At 38.2% G+C, this 14138-nt stretch overlaps 1 protein-coding gene across 4 annotated transcripts in view; it reads left to right on the top strand.

The window, feature by feature from the left end:
• The window catches only part of NKAIN3 (sodium/potassium transporting ATPase interacting 3), a 568457-nt gene that overhangs the window by 248443 nt on the left and 305876 nt on the right, over positions 1 to 14138 (top strand). For all 4 annotated transcript variants that reach the window (XM_074985759.1, XM_074985760.1, XM_074985758.1 and 1 more), the window contains exon 3: positions 4534 to 4614. In XM_074985759.1, the coding sequence (XP_074841860.1) occupies positions 4534 to 4614 (81 nt within the window). The remainder of the gene's footprint in view (positions 1 to 4533; positions 4615 to 14138) is intronic.

Below are 14138 nucleotides of genomic sequence, written 5' to 3'. Positions count from 1 at the left end.
TTGCTCTGTTAAACACAAAACAAAATAGCGTTTTCAATTTAGCTAACGCAAGTATTGAAGTACAATCTCTTTGTCATGAAAGTTGACCTTACAGATGTAGAATTAGGTAAATAAAATCCTTCATGCAAAAATAAAATCATGTAAACTTCTGAGACTGAGTCCACTCTGTCCTATTTCTTGTCTCTACGGACAAACAAACTTGTTTACATTTGTAGGAAGTAATGCTGCCTACTTCTTTGTATACAGTATCACCTGAAATTGAAAACAGGTGCTTGTATGACACTATTGTAGTCATCATTACAAATATTTATGTGCTAGATGCATTAAAGATTCCTGTGCACCTTCATGCTCCAATCATGATTTCATAGTACATGCATCTATGATGCTAAAGTTTCTGTTCGATAAAGATCCAAAACAGAGTGGACCAATGCATGCTCATTTTCATTATCTGATTCAGATGCAAACAGCAGAAAGCTGCTTTTTGGGGTGGGGCAGGGGGGACGGGTCTATAGTCTCTGTATCAAAGTATTGCTCTTTTGAGACTTCTGAAAGCATGCTCCACATCTTGTCTCTCTCAGATTTCGGAAGGCACTTCAGATTCTTAAACCTTGGGTTGAGTGCTGTAGCTATCTTTGGAAGTCTTATGTTGGTACCTTCTTTGCATTTTGTCAGCTCTACCAATAAAGTGTTCTTAAAATGAACAGCGTAGGTTGGGTCTTCATCCAAGAATTCTACAACATGAAATATGTGGCAGAATGCAGGTAAAAACAAAGAGCAGGATACAAAGAATTGTCTCCCAAGGAGTTGTCACAAATTTAATTAACATAATTTTTAAGAGTATTATTATGGTGGAAGCAAGTCCTCTGGAATGGTGGCTGAAGCACAAAGGGACATAGGAATGTTTGGCATATCTGGCACATAAATACCTTACAACATCTGTTATAAACGTGTCATGAGAATGCCTCTCCTCGCTTTCAGGTGACAATGCTGCCTGCCTCTTGTTATCTCCTGCAAATGTAAACAGATCTGTTTCTCTTAGCGATCAGCTGAACAGACTGTTATTTGACAGTCTACTTTTGTAAATTGTACTGTCACAAACAAGAGATTGCACTTCAGTACTTGTATGAGGTAAACTCAGAAATATTATTTCTTCTGTTTAGCATTTTTGCAGTTCAAATATCTGTAAAAAAACTTGTAAGTGAGCACTATACACTTTACATTCTATGTGGGGTCCAGGTGTGAGGGGCTCCTGCTACTGAAGGTGAGGCTTGGTGGGCTGGGGACTTGGCCAAGGCTGCACCCAGTAAGAAAAGGCACAACCGCATGGGCTTCCAGGAAGAAGTCATGGCTGGCCACCACTTCAATGTAATGTCCTGCAGAGGTCTGAGAACTTCAAGGCAAATTAGCCAACAGATGGTGAGAGAAAGGTAGAATGGAATGACAGCCTTAACTCTGAATATATTACTGACCTTAAGTTACAGAGTTCCATTATTTTAACTCTTTTTGATTTCAATGAATCTCATAAAAATGCACCCTGTTATTTAGCAGATACCACATTTATGGCACTTGAAAACTTTGTGGATGAGATTAATGACTGGTGCCTCTTTTTCTTATATTGTCATCTAAAAATTATACAAATATTCCGTTTCAAAGAATAAGGAAGAACTAAATTTGATTTCTAACATACCAGTCACACAGCTCTGAAATTACAACATAGTTTAGTTCTCTGTGGTATTCTTCCTTTCTTTACAGAACTCCCCATAGCTAGCAATATTTCTGAGCTGTTAGAATCAATTAATAATGCCAAAAGAATACTTGGTAAAGTGTTTTTCTAGGACTGTTCTGAATGCTAAAAACACTAAGAATGATGAATCTTATGGTTAAAATGATGCAAACCTGGGCCAGGTCAACATAGATGTATTATTGTGCAATCAGATGTGAAATAAGACACTTTAACCTTAACTGAGAGATGGTCTAATGTGAATTTTGGCATTTCCAACCTTTTGGTTGATTGCCTTTGCAATCTTAATAATGTCGCTTTAACATAGGATGGGGGGGTGTGCATGTGTGTAAAATGATAAAATCTGAAGGTGAAAAATATGATGGTTGTCGACATGTATTAAAATGTGGATCATCTCTCTTTGTCACTCTTACATTGCAAAATAACACTCGACACAGAATGTCGAACTAGCAAATAGAGGCATATTTATGTTAATAAGCAGATTATAAAGCCATGGTACTGAACATGGTGTGAACAGATCCCTAGGCCATCATGGAGTGCCAGGAACACTAGAGGAAATCCAGGTATCCTGAGCAGTCCATCTCCATGGAACTCGTATGGTCCTGGCCTAATTTCCTGCTACCTTTAATTTAAACAAGCAAGCCTGTCATGGTCAGTTGAAAAATTATCATAACTTCTTGTTAAAATACATGTTATTGGAAGAAAGTCCATGGAGGCTAAGGTCAGCTTTAAATTCACCTGCCTGATGGTTTCAAATGACATCCAAATATGAGAGAAATACTATAGGGATGGTAATACCTTTTACTAGAGCAGCTTCTGTTGGTGGAAGGGATAAGCTTATGAGTAAGACACTCCCAAGTTCATGGTCCATTTTGGTCAATTTTATGGTCATAGAATTTTTAAAAATAATTTAATAATTTCAGGTATTTAAATCTGAAATGTCATTGTGGTGTAATATGAGGCATCCTGATCTCAAAAGGAATTGTGGTGGGGATTGTCACAAAGGCTGCATCTACACTACAGTGACTTTTAGAAAGATGATGTTCCGGAAGATCTTCTTTTGAAAGAGTATGTCCACACACGAAAAAGCGGATCAAAAGATCTATCTTCTCTTTCAATACTGTCTACACAGTTCCCCCCTCTTTCAAAAGAATGGGCCAGGTATTGAAAAATCCAGTGCCATGAGGACTGCTCTTTCCAAAGAAGGGTCCCCGGAGTATCTGCACATGCCTTTTTTCAAAAGAAGCTTTCAAAAGAAGGCGCTCTTCCTGATCCGGGAGTGGAAGAGAGCTTCTGGAAGAAGATCCATGTTTCTTCGATTTCTGATTGAAAGAGTGTATTTTGTATGTTCTTTCGAAAAAGGGCTGGATTTTCCAAGAGAACTTGCTAGTTTAGGCATGACCAAAGTTAGAGAGCAGCAGCTGCTGGTTGGGAACCCAGCTCTGCAGACAGAGCTGCTGCCAGTAGTAGCATCTGCTGCCTTCAGAGTTGGGCCCTCGGTCAGAGCTGCCACTCTTTGTCCACTTAGCTCTGAAGGCAGCAGTGCAGAAGTAAGGGTAACATGGTACAGTATTTTCACTGTTACTCCTGCACTGCTAAAGCTGCTGGGATGCTGCTCTTCAGAGCTGCGGATGCCTGGTCAACAACCACTGCTGGCTGGTATAGTATAGGATAAAAGTACACAAAAGACCCGATTTCAACAGGGGAGATTAGATTTCATGGTCTGTGACACTTTTTTCATGGCAGTGAATTTTCCAAGGCCCTACTTTTGAGCTTCATGGTGCTTTTCTTCAGGTCTGGGGACTAGTCAGTTTGTCCCTTTCACCAACAGAAGGTGTTCTATTGAAAATACTAATCACCTGCTGTGTCTCTTTAATATTTTGGGGCCAACATGGCTGCAACAACACTGGGAATCCATGCATAAAACTAATGGGATTTCTTGTTTATTTGTGAATTTTTTCCTGTGCCTTTCCCCTCAACATTTAGTGAAGTATAGCATACCTAAATTACTGTACAGTCCTGGGATGTCCAGGAACAGACCTGAACAATATACAGTAAATCCTTTCATATCTGGCCACCCTGGGACCAGGAGTTTGCCAGATATTCAAACAGTCTGGATAATAGAGAGGCATACCTAGCAATGCATAACACTAAAGAAAAAACAGATTAATTATTAAGAAACAAACAAAAATGTATGCAGAGTACTTTATTTACCAACAACAGTAGTATTGTACATTGCAAACTTGTACTGTATTTATTTGTATTTACTTTCACTGTACTGTACCTATGGAAAACATAACTAAGATTTACTTATGGTTACAATGCCGGTTATTAGAGAGTTCCAGGTGATGCTGGTTAAGACAGAGTTTAGTGTATATCTACTCCATAAGGTGAAAGTTTCTGTGCTTCAGTGAGAATTCCAGATAATAGAATGCTGGATATGAAGAGTTTACTGTACATATGATCAGAAATGCATAAACAACAGTGATCAAGTCAGTATTGCGGAATTAACTGGTATCAATATGCTACTCTAAAACCATAAAAATAAATCTAACTTTTATTGGTATGTATTTAGGGCAGCCGAGAACATTGGATTTATAATTTGCTATGGCTCTCAGGGGACTTGAACCAGGAGAAATCTGTTTCTGGATTATCCCTCTTGTTGGTTCCTAGGAGAACTATATTTATTGATATATTTTGTAAAACAAAATGTAATCTGTTTATTATAAAGCCTTTCCAATGTCACATTGTATTTGTCTTTCTTTTTTGCTTTCATCTGGCTTTTTGTCTAGTACACGGTGTGGACTGCCCTGTGGGTCACCTGGAATGTTTTCATTATCTGCTTCTATTTGGAAGTAGGTGGGCTTTCTAAGGTAAGTCACTTATAATTGTTGAATGTTGTGGGGTAGGCTAGTGATTGTACTCTGACAGCAGCAATGGCAGGGTGTTCTAAATTACTACTAGTTCTAGGAGAAAAATTAGTGTGCTCTTTTAACATGCAATCGGAGCTTCAAAGGTTGTTTTGGTTTGTTTTGGTTTTTCCTAGATAGAACTCCAGTATAGCAACTTATCTGTGGTCCTAAATATTCTTAGGTTGAAAATAAGTAATTAAGCTGGACGTGTGTCTCTCTGATGTAAAGCTTGCTACTGAATCCATTTTATCAGGTTGAAGATTTTGTTTTTCTAAAAACATACAATATGTTATTAGCAGATTCTTTGAATGAGTACATGAAATATGGGTCTGAGCCTGATTTGAAAGCACCTAAAGGGGATGGATTAAGAAGGTTAATGTGACAACTTGTTGAGCAAATTTGTCTCAGTGTAAAAATGTTAATTGAGTTAAACACAATTGCAAAAGAAAAGGTTACATTTTGCACATTGAGGTAAGCTTTCCTTTACTTGGTGCTCAGTACTTGAGTTTACTGGTTCCATTTCCAAAGTCCTGGTTAGAGCAGAAGTTCTTGCTAAAGCATCAATGTACATATTAGATTCATACTATTTAGCACTTATGTTAATACAGCTTACTCTTAACTACTTTGTGTCCATAGTGACTTCTGTACAACATCCTTTGATTTTCATCCTCACATAACAAATTCAACAAAATCAATTTATTTGCATATGCATAGAGATGTGACATACATAGAATACCTTTTTCATGCTATACTCCATTAACAAAGGAAAAACAACGTTAGAGTTAGTGTGGCTATAACACTCTCAGACTTGGCAATAGCAAGTACAATGCTGTGAAATCATACTGTTATCTTTGATAAGTACAAACTTCAAATGACAAACATGAGATAATTTGTAGTTTGTACCCTTTATTATTAATCAAGAAAAAGCATCACAATAATTGTAAAAACAAAACAATTGTTTTGTTACAACAAATTGTAAAACAAAAACCTGGTGAAGTCCATTTTATAACAAAGAAAACTTCATTTAATGATTCAATAAGAAATCTATTGAAAATTTGCTTTGGCATATCAAGGCGTGGCCTTCTCTCTTTGGTGGTAAAGTTTTAAAATGAAAAGCCATAACTGTTTTTCTCCCATCTGCCATCGTACAGTAAACTCTTTCATATCTGGCAGCCCCGGGAATAGGAGGTTGCCAGATGTTCAAATATTCTGGATAATGGAGAGGTATACCTAACCATGCATAACACTAAAGAAAAACAAGATTGGATATTAAAAAAAATATATGCAGAATACTTTATTTACCAACAGCAGTAGTACTGTACACTGTAAACTTATAGTGTATTTGCTGTATTGATTTTTATTTAATTTCACTATACTGTACTTATGGAAAACATAACTACAATTGACATGTGGTAAAAATGCTGGTTATCTGAGAGTTCTGGATGATAGAACACCAGCTATGAAAGAGTTTACTGTATGTTCTAAGAGAGAGACTGCAGCTAAACCAGGAGTTGTGGAATTGATGCAGGAATTACTTGGCTGATGCCATGCAGACTAAATGGTGATACTGATCTGTTAAAATCCATGAATCTGTGAGATGAATAGAGACATCGCATACAATATTCCACAAGAATAACAAACTGATCAGAAATCATCAAAATAATTTTTCCGTATTACTTATACTTTCACATAAAGGGGCAACGAATTAAGAAAAAATTATTTTTATACCAGTTGTGTGATGACCTTCTCTGCTATTTTTCACTAATTGTCTGGAAAATAAAACAACACAGCAGAAATGTATCACTTTAAAGACTAACAAAATGATTTATTTGGTGATGAGCTTTTGTTGGACAGGCAAACTCCATCAGATCAATCTCATTTCCAATACAGACTGATATTTACATGTACAGATGACCAAAAAAATGGCTTTTTTTTTTGGTCCTGTGTACTTATAAATGTCAGTCTGTACTGGAACTGAGATTGATCTGAAGAAGTGGGTCTGTCCCCCAAAAGCTCATCACCAAATAAATCATTTTGTTAGTCTTTAAAGTGATACATTTCTGCTGTTTTGTTTTGTTGGACTGCAGACTAACACGGCTACCTCTCTGTTACTGTGGAAAATAAAAGCGTATTATGGAGACTTTTAATACTCCAGAGTCTGAGCCTTATTTCATGATATCAATATTAGTCTTTCCATTGACTTCAGTCACCTTTTGATCAGGTCCATAGTGATGACTGTGTTACTAACAACGTATATGAATTAAAAATGTTCACTATTCAGCTTCACCACTGTGCCCCAATTTTGGGTGGTCTTACACTATTTTGTAAATCATAGTGCAGTGGAAAAAATAATCACAATTTGCTATTCGAAGGATTTAAAAATTATTTTAATTCTTGATCCTTAGGTGAACTTGATATGCCAGCTGGAATTCTTACTATTAGAATTTCAGCACTGGCTTTAGAACTGAGAGATGTAGAAAATACTGTACCCATTACAGTCAGCTGAAGTTTTGTAATGGACCTTAACGTGAACAATATCTGTCCCCAGTTTGCAATACAGTAAATGAATGTAGCAAGGGGTTTCATATTGTTCAGAGAGCTCTGCATTTATGCCACACTCCCACCGGTACTTGTCCTGGACTGTGAAAGCTGCTGAGACAACCAGTGGACCAAATTTTGTGATGAATCCTGGTCACAAACCATCCAAGGCTCATTGCACGTATGCTAATTGTTCCTTTAGGAAGGAACAATCAGTTTCACACACACAGAATGGGGAGAGACTGTCTAGGAATGACTACAACAGAAAGGGATCTAGGGATTATAGTGGACCATAAGCTAAATATGAGTCAACAGTGTGATGCTGTTCCAAAAAAGGCAAACATGAGTCTGGGATGCATTAACAGGTGTGTTGTAAACAAGACACGAGAAGTCATTCTTCTGCTGTACTCTGCACTGGTTAGGCCTCAGCTGGAGTATTGTGTCCAGTTCTGGGCACCGCAGTTCAAAAAAGATGTGGAGAAACTAGAGAGGGTCCAGAGAAGAACGACAAGAATGATTAAAGGTCTAGAGAATGTGACCTATGAAAAAAGGTTGAAAGAATTGGGCTTGTTTAGTTTGGAAAAGAGAAAATTGAGGGGAGACATGATAGTGGTTTTCTGGTATCTAAAAGGGAGCCATAAGGAGGAAGGAGAAAACTTGTTCTTCTTGGCCTCTGAGGATAGAACAAGAGGCAATGGACTTAAACTGCAGCAAGGGAGGTTTAGTTTGTATATTAGGAAAAAGTTCCTAACTGTCAGGGCGGTCAAACAGTGGAATAAATTGCCAAGGGAGGTTGTGGAATCTCCATCGCTGGAGATATTTAAGAACAGGTTAGATAGATGTCTATCAGGGATGGTTTAGATAGTACTTGGTCCTGCCATTGGGGCAGGGGGCTGGACTTGATGGCCTCTCGAGGTCCCTTCCAGTCCTAGTGTTCTATGATTCAATGATTCTATGATTCTAAAAACAATGAAATCTAGAATCTCGAGTCCTTTTAGGATATCTCTAAAAATTGTGCAAAGGACAACATGGCCATTAGACATACCAACCGTAAGGCCCTTGTACAGCAGGGGTGAAAGCCTAACCTTATAGAAATCAATGCAGTTTGTCATTGACTTCAATGGAAATAGAATTTTACTGTAGGGCATTTTATTGAACATTTTCACTTTTACTATCAATGTTTCAGTTTATCGAGCAGCAATTTATGGTAGAAGTGCTATGGTAGAAGGCGAGGCAGTAGATGAGCAAGTAAAAATGACTCTGTCAGAGATTTTGGGGCAGATGATGACTATCTTGAAGAAATGGAAATTTCTGCAAGAAATATCTGTTCAGGACAATATTATTTAGGCTTCACCAAACCAAAATTGTCAAAACTATTCCATGTTTGACTGCCAACACTTTTCCTGCCTTACCTCCAAATAATTGTGGAACAATTTGGATGAAAATGTTCTGTTTCTGTTGTTTTTTATAGTGGTACTGGGAAGGGTTAGCAGGATTTTCCCACCTGGCAACTGCCTCTGTTTTTAAATGTCATGTCAAATATACTTGATATGAGCATGATTTGAGCCAACAGCCACTTGGAAGTCTGGGGCTACTCTGGCACTTTCTCCATTGTCACTGTCATGGGAGGAGATGAATTTGCAGTAGCAACAAATGGCAATTTCAATAACTATTTCCTAGGCCGCTATGCTGGAAGTGCTGACCTGATGCAGCTGCGGTGCTGGAGCGCATATGGTGAATATGCTCTGTGCTAGGGTGGGCAATAAGCAGCCCATGGACCAGACACAGTTCATCAGGTTTAGCCCCAGCAGGCCGCCAGTGCATAATTTACCTGTGTGTCCATGGATGTGGCTGCTTGCAGCTCCCACTGGCTGCAGATCATCATTCTCAGTCAATGGGAGATTCAGGAAGCGGTGTCTCAGAGCAGCAAGTAGCTGTATCTGCAGATTCATAGGTAAATAAGCCTCCAACAGCCCACCAGGGAGGCACATAGGTGAACTGGCCCTGGTTTATTGCCCACCCTTGCTACCTGCCTATGGGAGAAAGCTCTCCCATTAGCATAATCACTCCATGTCCACAGGAGTCAGAAGCTACGTTGGCAGAACATCAGGGTGGGCAGCACTGAAGTCACTGTAACTTGTGTTGCTATGGGGAGGGTTTTTTTTCACGACAACAGAATGCAGCACTTTTGTCGACAGCTCTCCATGACGAATAACACCTCTGTCAACAGAAAGCCGGTCTGGATGTTTGGGGGGACCCTCTGTCAACAGACAAGGTTTCCAGGACACCGGGCAGCCCTGTCTGCTGTGCTTCTGGTTGGCCTTTTATTGACAGAGTGTGGCCAGACTGCCTGTCTGCTCTCTGTCGATAGAGCAGATCACTCTTGTGATCCACTTGGGAGTTTGGCTGCGATCTGTCAAAAGAAGATTTGTCAGGAGATATCTTCTGACAAAAGCTTCTATCAGCAGATCGTTCTAATCTAGACATAACCCTTGAGCTCAGTAAGTTTGATCGATGTGTTAGCCCTGGCCTAGTATACAGAAGGCCTAAGATATAACTGGGGTGCATTCCTCCAGTGAATCGTAAAATGCCTGCGGCTTTTGAAATGTAGATTACATTTTATTCTTGGATTTGGAATGAAGGTGTGTGTTGTGTATTCTCTGTGTGAAGCATCTAGTGGAACTCCCATTGTGCTGATGAAAATAAATACAGAATATGGAATTCAGGGCTGGACTTTGCAGTATTGATCTGAGCACAAGATTTCTTCTCAAATTACAAAACTTAATCTCAGTCTTTACTGATAGGTTGACTTTTTTAAAGGAATAGTTTGACATTTAGTTTAAAGCTTATGAATCTGGTACATCAAGATCACTACAGTTTTAATGAGGGTAGGAAAGTAGCAAACATCTACCACTATCCAAAATTCTAGTGCCACAGAAGCTAGCTTGATGCTGGATAGCCTCTAAGAAAAGTATCATGTTTGTAGCATAAAAGTGGCATGGAATGTCTCATTAGGTGATGTCATTTTTAACTGAAAAGATATTTGGTATATTAGAAACTTTTCCTTTAGACTAAGGTATTTTTCTCATTTAAAAACTCTGCCAGTCAGACTTGCAGAATTTCTTTCAGTGACTTTTATGAAACTGAAAAGAAAGTGATTTTGAATGTAACTTGTACTGCGTTAATCTCACTGCAGGAAAGAACCTGTATTGCAATTGTGAACACATGGTTTTAATATTAAATTCCAAAATAAGAGAATACTACATGTACAGGCCTGCTGAGGAGGGTAGTGGGGGGAGGAGGAGGAGGCAAAGAGAGCAGTTTCCCCCAGGGCCTGGCAATTCAAAATGGCCCAGGGCTCCTGGCTCCCATAAGCGTTACCACAAGAGTAATGGTAGCAGAGTGCCAGGCCCTTAAAATGGCTGATGGAGTGCTGCGTGGTGCACTCCCAGGGGCTCTGAGGGCTGCCTTGGGGTGTGTTGGGGGGTTGAATGCTCTCTGCTGCACAAATCCATCACTTTCACCCAAGACACCACTCTTTCTGGGGTATGGAGCTGCCCCAAGCCCCCCGCATTGATCAGGGGCCCAGCAAGTCTGTCGGGACCCTGTACATATACAGGAATTTTAGCTACTAAACCATTAATTCTGTGGGTCTTCCACTATGTCGGGAGTAAAGATGGGTTTTAATAGCCACTTTCAACAGAACATGGCATAGGTGCTATAACTAGGGGTGATGTGGTAGCATAGCCCTGGGCTTGAAGTGTTTTCCATTATATGCAAGTTTCATAACTTGGTTCAGCCCATTTTGAAAATACATGCGTTGATTCATTAGCAGTATACTGCTAGAGGGTTTGTCTTCACTGGGGATATTTTTACTTATGAGACTAGCTTAATAATGGAAATATTTACTGGTTCCTATTATTGACCTTTTGCACATGTACATATGGTGACAGACTTCCCACCCAGGGTTAATATCTCTGAGTCATATACTGACCAGATGCATGACTTAACTGGAGACCTTCCTTTTGCTGCAGTTAATCTGAAGGTGATTATTTATGGTTCTTGATATATTCTTCTTCCTGTTCATGGACGTTTCTGTTTGCCTCATCCGTTTTTCTCCATCGTGCCATTATTTAGGGTGATCTGTGTCTCAAGATTTGTTTGTAGTTTGGCTGTCAAGGTTGAGCCCTCTGTCAACAATATCTATCATATATGTCAGCTTTGAGCATTTTGATGGCGAATAACAGCTATTCACCTAAGAATCTGCTACTCTAATTACTTTACATGACAAAGTCTTAATTAAGTAAAGAGGAAGTCTAAGCTATAACTGTATTTATATTGTGTTTATATGTAGACTCATCCTCCCATTGAAACCACTAAGAATTTGGCGTAAGTTACAGAACCATAATTAATACCAACGCTTTTTCACGTATATATCTTTTATGGTATTGTTATACAGATGAAACAGTGAAAGCGTTCCAACTTTGCAGATAGCTCTATTGTTGTGTGGAAGGCTGAGACAAAGCTATAGGTTTATTCATGGGCTAGATCCATACACACAGCCACATTGCCTTCAATAAAACTCTATTGGTTCACAGCAGCTGAGGATCTGACCTTTATAATAAATAAGATGCAGACTCTATGGAGTATAAATTTCCAAAGGAGAACTAATTTAATACTTGGTTCAAAAACTTTAAGGATGGGGCTTTAGATTTATTTCCTGAACAAAAGATTGTGAATTGGAATATGGACTGACCACTACTGATGAAACCCTAACTACATCTTGAGCCTAATTGTTTCATTTGGAACATGGCACACATTTTATAATAGTGCAAATTATATGTAATAACCTCAAAAAGGGAGCAACTTTAAGAAAAAATGTGGTATTTCACAATGAGACATTATAATAAAAACATATTGTAGTGCTAATGTCTTGTATACTTTGATAAAAAAATGTGGACAGAGTGAAATCCCAAGACATTATCCAAGAATAGTGAATTAAGAAAATAAAAAACACTTCCCCACTTCCTAAAATGTCAGCAGTTAAAACGGAGAAATGCTGGTCCAGTTTGAAGTCAATAGCAAAACTCCATTAACTTCCGTGGTGACAGGATTTCACTCGAGCTCACCGCAGATATAACTTGCATGTCTGCAATGCACATGGGGCCATAGCAGACACTAGTGCCAGTAGGGACACCATGGTGAATGCCTATGGATATACTGTTGATTAATACAATGTAAAATTAATTTGCCATCTAGATTATGTATTGATATAATGCAGACAACATAAAGAGTATGCCGGGCATGTATGAAGTTGGTTGCTATTTGCTGTTCATATGTATGCACCTAGTGTGAGACAATGCTGGCGTTCCAATTCAGTTATGAATGGTATATGGTATATGGATGTGCTTTGTTCTTTCTACCTTGATGTACTGTAAATTGAATACCATCATTCAAATTTACGACATCTTTACTACTCCAAAAGTGATAAATGTGCTTCTGAATTGTTTGTTTGCTTACAAATAATGAGCATGAACCTTCCCTTGATCAGAAGTAACACCACTGAACTCAAGGAGCTACACCAGCATAAACAAGATTAGAATCTGGCCTAGTCTGACTCTCATCTGTTGTGTGATTCAGTTCTCTCTCTCTCATCTCAGTCATCTTTAGCAAGGAAAAAAGTGAAAGAAATTTAAGGGCAGTTGTCTATTTTTATTCCACATACTTAATAAGAGCTGTGCTGTTTCCTACATCAGAGGTCTAACAGGTTGTATTTTCCAGAAAATATTGGGTAATAATATGCTAAGAGAAATGTATGCAGTAATTTTCCCTAATGTTCTGTTCAAACACCAACCTTTTGAATTTTTTAACTCCTTTGGCAGTAAACCTGGGACCCAATTTATTGCTAAGTTATGTTAGGAATATCATGCAGAAACATTTCAGAGCTTCAGAATAATGACTTTGGCCTTGGGTGGTAGTAGAGACTGATAATGAGAAATTCACTACAATAATGGTATGCTCTTCAATGGTAGTTAAATAAAAATTTCTAATGTTCAGTTAACATCATCAGTACATACACCAACAAAAGCTGCATGCACTGCTTTATGATTATGATACAGTAACTTACTGCAAAAAATTGCACTTATGTTAGAGAATGATCGTGGATTTGTAATTGTGTAGCTGTGCACAGAGTATGTTGTCTTTTAAACTATATTTTACATTATTCAGCACTAATGGGAATAAATATAATTCAAGCTACCAACTTCGAAATGCATTGAAATGGGAGAATTCTAACCAACTACAAATATGCACCAATATTATGCCAGTGTAAATGCATTCGTGTCTATGAAGTTTCATCATTGGAAAATTCAAGTGCTATGTTACCCATACCCTTTTATTCCAGAAGAAGCATCTGTCTTTTGGTTTTATTTTGGTGTTTTAGATGTTAAGTTGCATATTCAGTCAACTACTCACATAAAGCTGCCATGTGATCTGTGATGATCCACTTCAAAGAAGTTCAGTAAAATTACAGTGTTGTTTAAGTAATAATGAAATATTTGTTCAATCTTGGAAAGAGAGTTAATCATGCAATGAGCTGAACCAGTGGTGGTACAAGTTGAACATATGATCATTTTGGAAAAACATCATGTGGAACAAACAGGACACCAGTAAATGCTATTCATTCTGCAGATGTCATTCTGATCTTAATGAGTGTGTTTACTGGGTGCAATCACATTGCCGAGGAACTTAATTAATAAGTTCCAGATGGTGAAAAACCCAGAATTTAATACTTTCTCAGCTGACATTTACAGTGTCTCATAGGATTGCATAGAGTTAGTCATTAAGTTTTGCTATATTACTTGAAATGGAATTCATTTTCTTTTATAATACTTTGATTTTTTTAATTGTAAAACTAGCCTACCATATGACAGTGTTTCTCAAAGTTA

This window comes from Carettochelys insculpta, chromosome 2 (assembly GCF_033958435.1).
Source record: "Carettochelys insculpta isolate YL-2023 chromosome 2, ASM3395843v1, whole genome shotgun sequence".
Taxonomy (NCBI): Eukaryota; Metazoa; Chordata; order Testudines; family Carettochelyidae; genus Carettochelys; species Carettochelys insculpta.
The sequence above is the reverse complement of the archived record's forward strand: the minus strand, read 5'-3'. Positions and strand labels throughout refer to the sequence as shown.